Source organism: Nelumbo lutea, chromosome 8, assembly GCF_056320005.1.
Source record: "Nelumbo lutea isolate HS-2025 chromosome 8, American lotus-T2T, whole genome shotgun sequence".
Lineage (NCBI taxonomy): Eukaryota > Viridiplantae > Streptophyta > Magnoliopsida > Proteales > Nelumbonaceae > Nelumbo > Nelumbo lutea.
The window spans coordinates 28,833,728-28,845,168 of NC_142691.1; the positions used below are offsets into that span (position 1 = coordinate 28,833,728).

At 36.1% G+C, this 11,441-nt stretch overlaps 1 protein-coding gene across 1 annotated transcript; it reads left to right on the forward strand.

Annotated features, from left to right (window-relative positions):
* On the forward strand, window positions 1-9,754 carry LOC148843620 (cytochrome c oxidase subunit 6b-2). The gene is made up of 4 exons (XM_088956607.1): window positions 1-12; window positions 5,643-5,731; window positions 5,860-5,941; window positions 9,640-9,754. The coding sequence occupies exons 1-4, from the start codon at window positions 1-3 to the stop codon at window positions 9,691-9,693; spliced, it is 237 nt and encodes a 78-aa protein (XP_088812733.1). The 3' UTR covers window positions 9,694-9,754.
* The last annotated feature ends 1,687 nt before the right edge of the window (window positions 9,755-11,441 follow it).

Here is an 11,441-nt window from a genome sequence, read left to right on the forward strand (position 1 = left end):
ATGGCGGACGAGGTAATCTCATTTTCAAGCATGGCGTTTTGGCCTTGGGTTTTTCTTTCTCACAACCTTCTTTCCTCCCTCTCTGTGTGTTAAATCAAACGAATGATATTCCAAAGATTAAATTTTTATGGCTTTTCTTTCTCGAACCAATGCAATCTTTCAGTCATGTTTTATGTTGCGAAGATAATATTGTCAGATAACGAAAAAGAAATTGAAATTTTGTTTTCATTGTATGCTTTGATCGCCGTTCATTTGTTTGGTTGTTTGCGTGCTTGTTTTCTCGCCTTTTGTTATAAAACATTTGTTTTATATTGATAAACTGATCATGATTCTTAAAATCTTGATAAGATTGGTGAGATTTCTTCTAGTGGGAGTTAATATTTTAGGACAACTGTATAATTTTTGGGTAGTGCGTTGTGGTGGAAATCTTGTTTGATAAGTATGGTTGAGAGGATCGTGTGAAAAATGCCAAAAATGTTTTGGTAAATAGATAGTGAAGATTTGTGGTCAAATGGGCTGAGTTTAGGTTTATAATCTTGGGTTAGTTTGTGTTTTCTTATTTGCAATTCCACATTTTTGTTAGCCTGGATACTAGCTATGGAATTTTATGTTTTATTCGAATGATTTTATTGCTAATAGATAGCACACAGGTACATTGGTTAGTATAAAAAACCAATAAAGTAGCTTATGATATATATTTTAGACTTTCAAATTCCATCACCTACGCACCCACCTACTCGCTTACATGACTGAGCACCCTGTGGTCACCTAGGCGCCTTGACAACTATGCTCAAGATTGAGATCTTTGTGGCTCTGGAAGCAATCCAAAAAGCAAGAGACTTTAACATCAGAAGATTGTTCCTTGAAGGTGATTCGGAGGTGATAGTTACATGGCTTAAGGAAGATAACAGTAGCATGTAGATCTATAGGAATGAAAGGAAAAAATTCAAATGATTTACTAGGGACATTGAGGTGAAGTACAACTAGGTGAAAAGAAATGCTAACTCACTTGCCAATGGGTTAGCTAAGCAAGGGGTGAATAGGGTTTCTTTATTTTGGACTAATTTCTAATTCCTCTTTCTATGCAATCTGCTGGTGGGGAGTTAAAAACTTTTTTCCTTTCCCCTCTCTTGTAATTAAAATTTCATATCTTTAATAAATCTTACTGTTATTGATAAAAAAAAAAATATCAACCTTGAGTCCATTTCTACCTCTGCTTATCTGAGTTCTAACAGTTTTCAAGCCCCAGACCATGCAGCAATGCCATAATTTCTGCATTTAGAGTATCAAATTCTCCATTACCTATTGGTTCTGAAAGGCCTACCTTGACCCTGAGGTACTCAAGGCACAAAGAAGAAAGCATTGAATAAGAGTAGGATGGCGGTTGGATTTATTGTGATGATGAAAGTGACTCAGAAACTAATGAGAGCTCTAGTATCATCAGTACCTAGACATGTAGGAAATGGTCAGCTTCAACACAGAATTGTTATTCTCAGGTGATGAGGAAGAAGCCTGCAACAAAAAAAGAGTTGGGAACATTTAATGGCCAAGAAGATACGTGTTTGATGAAAGGGGAGTGAGCTAACAAACTTGGGGAGTTGGTTGTAAGCTTAAAAGAGGAGGGACCATCACCAAATTCTCAATGACTACAAGGTGTACGAAATAGGGAACAAACACCTTACCAAACACAATGAGGAGCTACTTCAGATAGGGGTATGCAAGAAGGTATGTCCTTAGAATGCATGGATGATCCTCACTTGAATATACCACCCCGACAAGACCCAACAAAGGAAAAGGATAATGAACTGGCCTCTAGTCAAAAGGACCATTGTCCTGTTAGAATAGGCTCTGAAGATTTTTTGGGTGGCTCTACCCCTTTCAGGTATGAGAATATGTGGTTGTCCCATGCTCAAATTTTGTTCATGAGCTTGAGGAGTGGTGGAGAGAAGAAATAAGTGGAAAGATATGATCTTTTTATGAAAGGGGTTTGTTAGAGACAAAAATCAAGGGGCAAATGGATCAAAGAGGGTGATGGTAATGCAAAAAAGGAAAAGAAAGAATTTTGTGTCTAAGTTGGAAGTGAATGGTGAAGTGATATTGAGTTAAAAAGGGATGGCTTGAATGTTTGTGGAGCCATTTCAAATCTATTTATAGAGGGCCTTTGGGTGATATATTGAGAATGGAGGGTTTTGATTGGCCATCTATGGATTATGATGTTAGATTGTTGAAGAGGAAATAATGAAAACGGTCTTCTCTATGAATAGATCTAAGGCTCCAGGTCTAGATGGATTCACCATGTGTTTTACCAAAATTGGTAGGAAATTTTGGGGCCCGAATGGATTCACCATGTTTCCTCCTTTTAGTTTTACCCACCTATTTCTTGGACACCTATTTTCTTCTCTACTTTTCTTCAATTATGCACATATTTAAGTTTGCAATTCTTGCACATGTGTTTTACCAAGATTGCATTCCTTGCACATCATTCACTTTGTTGACCTAAGAAGGAAATCTTTTAGGGCCTAGGCGCACAGGCGCATACATTCACCCAGTGATTTAAAAGGCGTGCCTAGGTGCATTTAGGGTATGCGCCTTGCCTAGGTCCTAGGTGCAGCCCTTTCAAAAGGCTTATGCCTGATGTGCTTTACGCCTCAGCCTAGGCGTGCACCTTATGAAAATTTGACATTTTTTTTTGTTTTTTTTTTCTCGCTTCGCTCGCTCATTGAAGCTTCAAGAACCCCCTATTTGCTAATGTTGTTCATTCATTCATCCTACTAAAATATCATCTTAAAAAGCAATTGAAATTATAAAATCATTATTTTTTGTGTGAGAACTAAGAATTTAAGACCCTAGCATGGACTTGTTTGGGCTTGCCTTGAGGGGTGTGGCACAAAGCCAACTTGTAGAATCAGGAATGTAATATGTTTTACGTCACATTAGCTATTTGAAGTAATGCAATTGAGGAAAAAAGAGATTGTGGGTTTTACATGCTCAAAAATGTTTTATATGTTTGATTTTATTTTTAAATAAAATAAAATCACTTCCCCAACAATGCTGAAATTCTTTTGAACCACAATACTACATTTCCTAACCCTAAACCTTCCTCCTCTTTACTCCTACACATGATCTCCCACTTAATTAAGTGATCATTCTTGCTTCCTCCTAGTTCCCACAAAAATTCTCAGCTTCTTTGCTCTCCTAGGAGGAATCCTAAAGACAAACAGTAAGGATGTAGGTAGATTAGCTAGAGTGGTTTTAATCAAAGTTATCCTACCACCAATGTGTTAAAATGTGGAGACGTTCCACTACCTAGAGGCATGAGGCATAGTTCAGAACGTAAGAGGTGTAAGCCTCCTTAAGAGGAGGGGGATGATGAGGATCTCAATTTAATAAAAAACCTTTATATTAAGAAGAATGAAGATGCATAGCACTTTTTGAACCCTAACACAAAAAAAACCAAATTGGGTGCATAGAAAAGGGGCTGGGGGTCCGGGAGCTCCGCCCCCAGCCCACTTTCTTTCCCCTTATCTTTTCTTCTCTTTCCTTTCCTTTTATTTCTTTTCCTCTTTTTTTTTTCTTTCTTTCTTTTTCTTTCCCTTACCTTTTCCTTCCTTTCCTTTCCTTTTTTTTTCCTTTCTTTTTTCTTTTTTCTTTTCTTTTTTTTATATGAGATATGCATGAGGCACATGAGGCATACACCTCTAGCATGCCTTTCGCACCTGGAGGTGCACCTCTAGGTGTACGCCTCCCATGCCTTTTAAAACGCTGCCTACCACTCAAGGAAATGTAATTCTTCTTCTATGAGGCTAGCCTCTTCTCAAATTTTTCTATGACCAGGTTCTAGAATCTTTGCCCCTAATGGAAGGCCTAGGTAGGACTCTTCGTTGGAACACTCTAAGCACTCTGCAATTGCCTCAGCTTCCCTCTCCAAATTAACACCTACTATGCAGCTTTTTTCAAGGTTGATTCTCAAGCTGGAAATTCTTTTAAAGCTTCTAATCAAAACTTTTATATTTTCTACCTTCTCAATGTCAGCCCCATTAAAAAAATTAGTAAATCATTTGCAAATTGAATACGAGAAACTGGAATTTAGTATCACCTCCTTTTGGCTTTGTTGACGAAGGAGGTTTTTACTGATTTGCTCTCCTTTCTTTTCTGTTTCTAGACTGTTTGAGTACTCTTTTTTTTTTTTTTGATAATTGAAAGAAATTTATTAATCAGCACAATAGTACAATGTCCCCAAGGAGAGGCACGAGATGCTGCTTCTCCAAGCTAGTTAAGTACAGCTTTCCATTATACTATAACAACTTACAAAGTAGCACAAAAAAATCCTCCTTGGAAACCCCCTGTTTGGCAAAAGAATCAGCCATTGTATTAGCTGACCTGCTTACCCATTTTACCTCAACTCTCATATTACTAGTTAACCACTTCACTTTTTTGATGAGGTCTTTGTAGCCCCAAATGGTAGCATCTGTGTTTAGAAGCCACATTGTTACAACCTGAGAGTCCCCTTCAACTAGGAGATGCTCCACCCCAAGCTGGTTAGGGATCTGTTTGAGTACTCTCTCTCAACCATTATAGTTGTCTCAGTTTATGATTGATCTGGTTCAATTTATTTAGCCAATGCAGTGTTTTTTTAATATTCTTTAATAATCTCTTTTATTTATAGACCAATTTATGGTTACGGGTTGTAGGTAGAAATAGCAGAGAGAGAGAGATATCAGTGCTGCTGCCTTGTTTCAGTGGTCTGGAAGAAGACATTGAACAGTGTTTTTTGAATCTTTTTTTCTGACATATGAATGAATAGTCTGAAGGGTAAATGTGGTATTTTGAAAAGTTAATGTATTATATCAACATTTCCCGTCTGAGATGATGATGGAAGGGAGGTCACTATGTTTTTTCAGAATTATAGGGAGGATTTTTATTAAAGCGGAATCATAGGGGACGTTTTGATGATTGTCAGAAAACTCAAGGGAGGTTTTTATATTTCCCTTAATAGTATCCTCTTTTGAAAAACCCTTGTGCCAAGGTGGAGCAGCTCTCTCCTACACCTTGACTACCATGATGCGAACCTTGTGCAAAGTTTACTTTTGGTAATCAACCAATACAAACTTAGTTTAATGTATATGATAACCATGCCATCTCTGTCCATGGGGAATAGAGAAGTCACAGAAAGGTTGAAAAGGGACAGAAAAAGATACTAATAGCCAACGATTATATTGTTTTATTGCTTCTTTCTTAAACCCATTTGGCTACCACGTTTTTTCTTCTATAACTTTTTTCCTTGATGCAAATTCTTGCCTTTTCATTTGTTGAAAATAGAGGAACATGCATTCTGACAATATCTGTCTACTACTCTTCTTCACTTTCCACAAAAGCAAATATCATTTTGTTCCTTGGTTTGCTTTTAGCAATATTGTTTCTCATCTATTTCAGTACTATCTTATGGATTTTGTTTCTTGGATTGAGTTGGATACAAAATCTTGCCTTTTCATTTGATGGAAATGGAGGAACATGCATTCTGACAATATTTATCTACTATTTTTAACTTTCCACAAAAGCCAATATCATTTTTTTCTTGGTTAGCCTTTAGCAATATTTGTTTCTCATCTACTTTGGTATTATCTGATCGATTTAGTTCATAGATTGAGTTGAAAACAGCACCAGCTGATTTTCGTTTCCCCACAACCAATCAAACCAGGCACTGTTTCACTCGCTACATTGAATTTCACAGGTTGGTTTCTTCATGTTTGAGCAATTATTTTTGTGTCACTGCTGGTCTTGCATATTATGCATTTTTTTTTCTCGAAACAGCTTGTTGTGGAAATAATTGAGAAGCTGAACTTATGATATAAAACACAGGTGTTTGCAAGCAAAAGGTGAGGAGTCTGGTGAATGTGAAAGGTTTGCTAGGTATTATCGTTCTCTCTGCCCAGGTGAATGGGTAAGTGATATGATTACTCTCCAACATGATTTTTTTTTTCAGTATCAGTTTATTGTGTAGGGATTTTCATTGCAGATTCTACTTCCCTATATTAGGATTAGAAGGATCCATGTTTTTTTTATTTTTTTTTGGATTAGTATTAGAAGGGTCCATGTCTTGAATATCTTACTGTTTCTGATAAAAAATAGTTTCTTCATTTTATGAATAATTACAAAGTAGTTATTTTTCTAATTTTTGACTTTTATTATTTAAAAAAAGAAGCAGTACCATCCCAAAGAAAATTAAGAGAGTGTGAGGAAATTCAGTAAACAAGTCCTTTAGTTATGCAATCTGCCATAGAAGAGCCCTCTGCTAGGAGAAAGAGGAATGGTGAAATAGTTTACAAAATCCAACAGTTTACAATAAGATTCATTATTTCAATCATAAGTCCCAAGGTTTCCAATTTTTACAGTTCATACAGTTTGAATCAATTCAACAAGGACTTTTTTTATGAGCCAATTCAATTAGAGCTTAGTTCTCTACTTTGTCATTCCTTTTTTTTTTTTTTTTTAATTTTTGTTTTCTCATTGACCTCTATTTTACATAGGGATGCAAAAGGGATCGAATCGTATTTGGATAAGGGGTATAATCCGAATTCGGTCCAATAATGTAAATCCTATATCTGATTCAATCCGATGATTCAATGGATCTCACAAAGATCAATTTGAGTTTGAATTTGCCAAGGATGTTGGATATCCAAGTCTAATTCAATCTGATTTAGTTATCCACAGGTCCACAAAATTTAACAAATATTAACAAGAAAAAAGAAACAAAACAGTCCTATATAATGAAAACAAAAATCACAAGCATTATATATAGGGGTGATTTGAATTTGACAAGCATTATATAAATCCTATATAATGAAAACAAAAATCACAAGCATTATATAGGGGTGATATCTGAATTTGGAAAAATAGGATCAGATTTGAATTCATATCAGATCATGATCTGGTCCATTTGCACCCTTTACACCCTTTTTCTTGATCAACTATAATTTTATTAATTAGAGAAAGAACTAGGTACAAATTACAAGAAATAGAAAAACACAGTTGATACTACTCAATATGTTTCAATGAAGGTTTAAAGTATTGAAAACCCAAGGTGTATTGGATAGACAATTTTAAGAGAGATATTGGGATACACTTTGGATATGCATAGATACTAATGAAAAATCAAGATACACATAAATATGCTAGGAAATTCAAATAAATCCTAAAAATATACTACCAACAATAATTACAAGTTTTATATGATTGTAAATAAGTTATTTAAATGTAAAAATCCATAATTTAATGATTTATATGGTGTGAAATATTGGGGTACAATTGGTAACCATTAAAAATGATGGAATAACTAAAACATGAAAAAACAGAAAAAAAACTAAAATGTGAATGTGTATACATCAATTTATCTTAATATTTATTAGTATATAAATTTTAATAATTAATTCTAGCGTTTATTAATAAATATCCACTAAGAAAAGAGAAAATTTACTTAAAAAAAAAAACATATGACCATAACAAACAAATGGGTGTGGCCTAGTGGTGAACTTATGGTTGTTAAAATCTAGTGACCAATGTTCAAATCTTTCTAAGTTTGCATTTTTTAAAAATATACTACCAACAATAATTACAAGTTTTATATGATTGTAAATAAGTCATTTAAATGTAAAAATCCATAATTTAATGATTTATATGGTGTGAAATATTGAGGTACAATTGGTAACCATTAAAAATGATGGAATAACTAAAACATGAAAAAACAGAAAAAAAACTAAAATGTGAATGTGTATACATCAATTTATCTTAATATTTATTAGTATATAAATTTTAATAATTAATTCTAGCATTTATTAATAAATATCCACTAAGAAAAGAGAAAATTTACTTAAAAAAAAACATATGACCATAACAAACAAATGGGTGTGGCCTAGTGGTGAACTTATGGTTGTTAAAATCTAGTGACCAATGTTCAAATCTTGCTAAGTTTGCATTTTTTGTATACTAACAAAATGAAATTAATGATAGAGAAGATCATTAATTAATGGAATTAATGAGAGAATTCGAATTAGGTGCTAAAGTTTAAATTTAAAATTTTGAAGTCCCTTAAATTATTGGAGTAATTAACTAATTAATGAAAGAAAAATTAGACTTAAATATAGAAATAATTAACGAAATTACTGTATCTAGGTACCTAGTGGTAGATTATGAATAAACATATATAGCTTATACAAGGTGTTCCGGCACGAAGTATCAGGTTTTATTGGACTATTTTGGGCCTGTGTCGGCCGATACAGTGCTGAAACAGCCCAATATGGGCCTGTATCGGTGCGATACATACAAAAAGAAAAAGAATTGCTGATTTTTACATGTTCTGTTTATCGTGCTCTTGTCAGAACGATATGTATCAGCTGTAAACTCCTTGTTTAGCTAGCGAGTCACATTTTAAATACTTGGAGGTTGAATAGGAGAGGTTTTTCTTCGAATTTAACTAGATCTTTGTGAGATCTGTAGATTCAATAAAGGCTATAGGCCATGATCCAATGGATAGATGCCCAAAAAAGTTGCTGCTTGTAAATTCCTTGAAGTAGTGCTAGTAGCTCAGCCTTATTGAATCGCCAACCCTTATAGGCCTTGATCCAATAGATAGTTGCTCACTATTTGCCTAACAAAGATAGCACACACGAGGGGAGAGGCATTTATGTGGCCTCCTCTTTTGAAGCATGTCACAGCTGTTCACCTTTCCAAGAAAACCCTCCCAACACAAAGCTTGAATTTTGGGTGGAATGGGCTTACTCCAAAATTGCCACAATATTCAGTAGAGAGGAGTTGAAGAGGCTTTGTAGCCTTGGTGGGGGTGTCCACCCAAATAGGAGAAACAAAGGGGTAGGAGATTAATAAGTGATATCAAAACTTACCATTGGCTTTACAAAGAATGCATCTGTTAGGAGGCAAGCGCAAAAAATACTTCTTCCTTTTGAAGTTGGTCGCAAGTGTTAATTCTTTCCAAAACTATTTCCCAGCATAGTGCTCCATCCTCTGTCAGCATCGATTTCCCCCACACTTCTTTAACAGGGAAAGAAGCTCAGGACTAGAAGAATGTTGTATTAGGGCTTTGAAGAATGAGGTGCAAATAAAGGAACCGGAGGAGAAGAGGGTCCAAATCCAAGAGTCCAACTTAGAGGGATCCAAGACAATCATTTGTAAAATTTGAAGCAAAGCCAAAACATTGTCCATATTAGATCCTCTAAATCCCCACCTAAACCCCAAGTCCTAATTAAGTTCAGACCCTAGACCAGAAGGGGTAAACCCCCAATCCACACATGTTCCCAAAACCTTACCAAAATTCCTAGAGCACAAGTTATACCTAATTAAGCTCAAGACTACTCACTGTTGCTTTCAGCTATCTGGGTTCTTGGGAGGGGTTGACTGGATATGGACCTACCTTTTGAGCCTTGTTTTGCACAAAGTGGGAGTTTTGGACTCAAAGCCATGTTCTCACACTTCATCCCGAGATTTTACCATTGTACCAAGCAATGGCTCTATTAGTGTCTACCTTCATGTTGTTTTATTTCTCCATGGTGCATTACAGCAATATCTTAACCATGAAGACAATGAAGTTTAGCATTTCTAGTTATTGTTATTTTTTTTTTATTGCAGATTGAGAGATGGAATGAGCAGAGGGAGAATGGAACTTTCCCAGGCCCTCTTTGATTTCATGCAGATTTGACATTTTATGCAGTTAATCTTCTACATTGGAACTTCTTAGTGCTTCTATCTTTTATCTGAACTATGTCATGGTTGCTACACCAAAGAACAATGAATCAATAAGACAATGGAAAGTGCATTGAATCTGTTGAATTTTATTGTTTCATTCTTCTTAGAACTATGGTGCTGAGCACTCAGCAACTGGTCGAGTATTTCTGATGTTCAATATTTGATTGGTTCAGTGACTGTTTCTCCAAAGGCCATGTAGTCAGGCCCCTTGTTTCTTTGCTACAAGGGGCATGACATTGGAACGGGGTTGCCCCTTGATGGACCGGGTTGTAGGGGTAACTGAAGATTGTCTCCTCAAGCCTATCATGGTTATATTGTAGATCTGATTTAGATGTGGATATGGTGCTTGTTTGTTGCTTGTATCTACAATCTTCCAGCCACTCTCCATGTTCTGGGCAATGTTTTTGACAATTTCGGATTAGCTGAACACTTTAGCTGTCCAGCGGGACGTTTTTTTTTTTGGAAAAGGTGAAGTGATATTTATTGAGAAAGAGATACACACAGGATGCTGAGATCAGTCCCAGAATAGGTTGACTGATCTAAAATAGCAGATACATGAACCATCAAGAAACATAAAATAAAACATCTGACACATTACAATCTCTAAACTCAGCAGTCACAGACAACCACAAAACCAGCTTGCCCACTAACTTCTGAGATAGGTCCTCCGGACCAAGAGACTTAATATTGAAAACCCTTATGTTCCTCTCGGTCTGGATGCACCAGATAACCACAATTGGAATAAGCTTCTAGAGAATCTTCCTTTTCTTGCTCAAACCCTTAATCTGCCAGCAGTTTAACAATTCTTTTACTAACCTTGGCATTACCCAGCTAACCTTCACGATGTTGAGGAGATGATTCCACAAACGAGCAAAAAACGAGCAGTGGATGCACAAATAATTAGTGGATTCAACATTGCAACCACATAAGCTACAAGACAAGTCTGAAACCTGGATGCCCCTTCTCACTAGATTTTCCTTAGAAAGGCATTTATTTATAGCCATAGTCCAAACTAGGAAACATGCTTTTGACGGGCTGGTTGGATTCTAGACTTGTCGAGCTGGGAAATCAGGACCACCCCTCCTTCCTATCAAAGCAGCCAAGGATTTTACAAAAAACTGACCATCAGAATTCCACCTCCAAAGCCACTTGTCCTCCAAATTATAATCCAAAGCTTGATTTTGGAGACATGACGAGATTCATTGCCTCTTCCACCTCCCAATAAAAAATTTCCTGTGAAAAGAGGGAGTCCAAAGAATTGAACCACCCGAAATACTATAACACTCGGCAGCTGGGGCCTCTTGATCTGAAGCACATTGAAATAGGAGCGAGAAGGACTCAACAAGAGGAACATCAGAACACCAAGGGTCCTTTTAGAAATTGGTCCTATTACCATTACCCACCCTAATTGAGACTCCCCTGGCCAAATCTGAATAGGTCTTCATTGTCCATTTCCATAGAGAATTACCCTAATTAGGAGGAGGATCCCTAGTTCTCCAATTCCTCCAACTCACACCATATTTATTGGCAATGAGAGATCTCCACCACGCATTAGGCTCTACAGCAAATCTCCAGATCCATTTACCAAGTGGAGCATAGTTAAAATTCTTCAGCTTATACCTAACCCCCCCATCTAATTTGGGGAGGCAAACTTGCTCCCAACTCACCAAGTGCACTTTTTTTCT

Bases quoted from the DNA above. Each gene is read 5' to 3' on its own strand.
- LOC148843620 (XM_088956607.1), top strand. The intron at 5,732-5,859 runs GTTGGTTTCTTC...TATAAAACACAG, and splicing joins CGCTACATTGAATTTCACAG to GTGTTTGCAAGCAAAAGGTG. The intron at 5,942-9,639 runs GTAAGTGATATG...TTTTTATTGCAG, and splicing joins CTCTCTGCCCAGGTGAATGG to ATTGAGAGATGGAATGAGCA.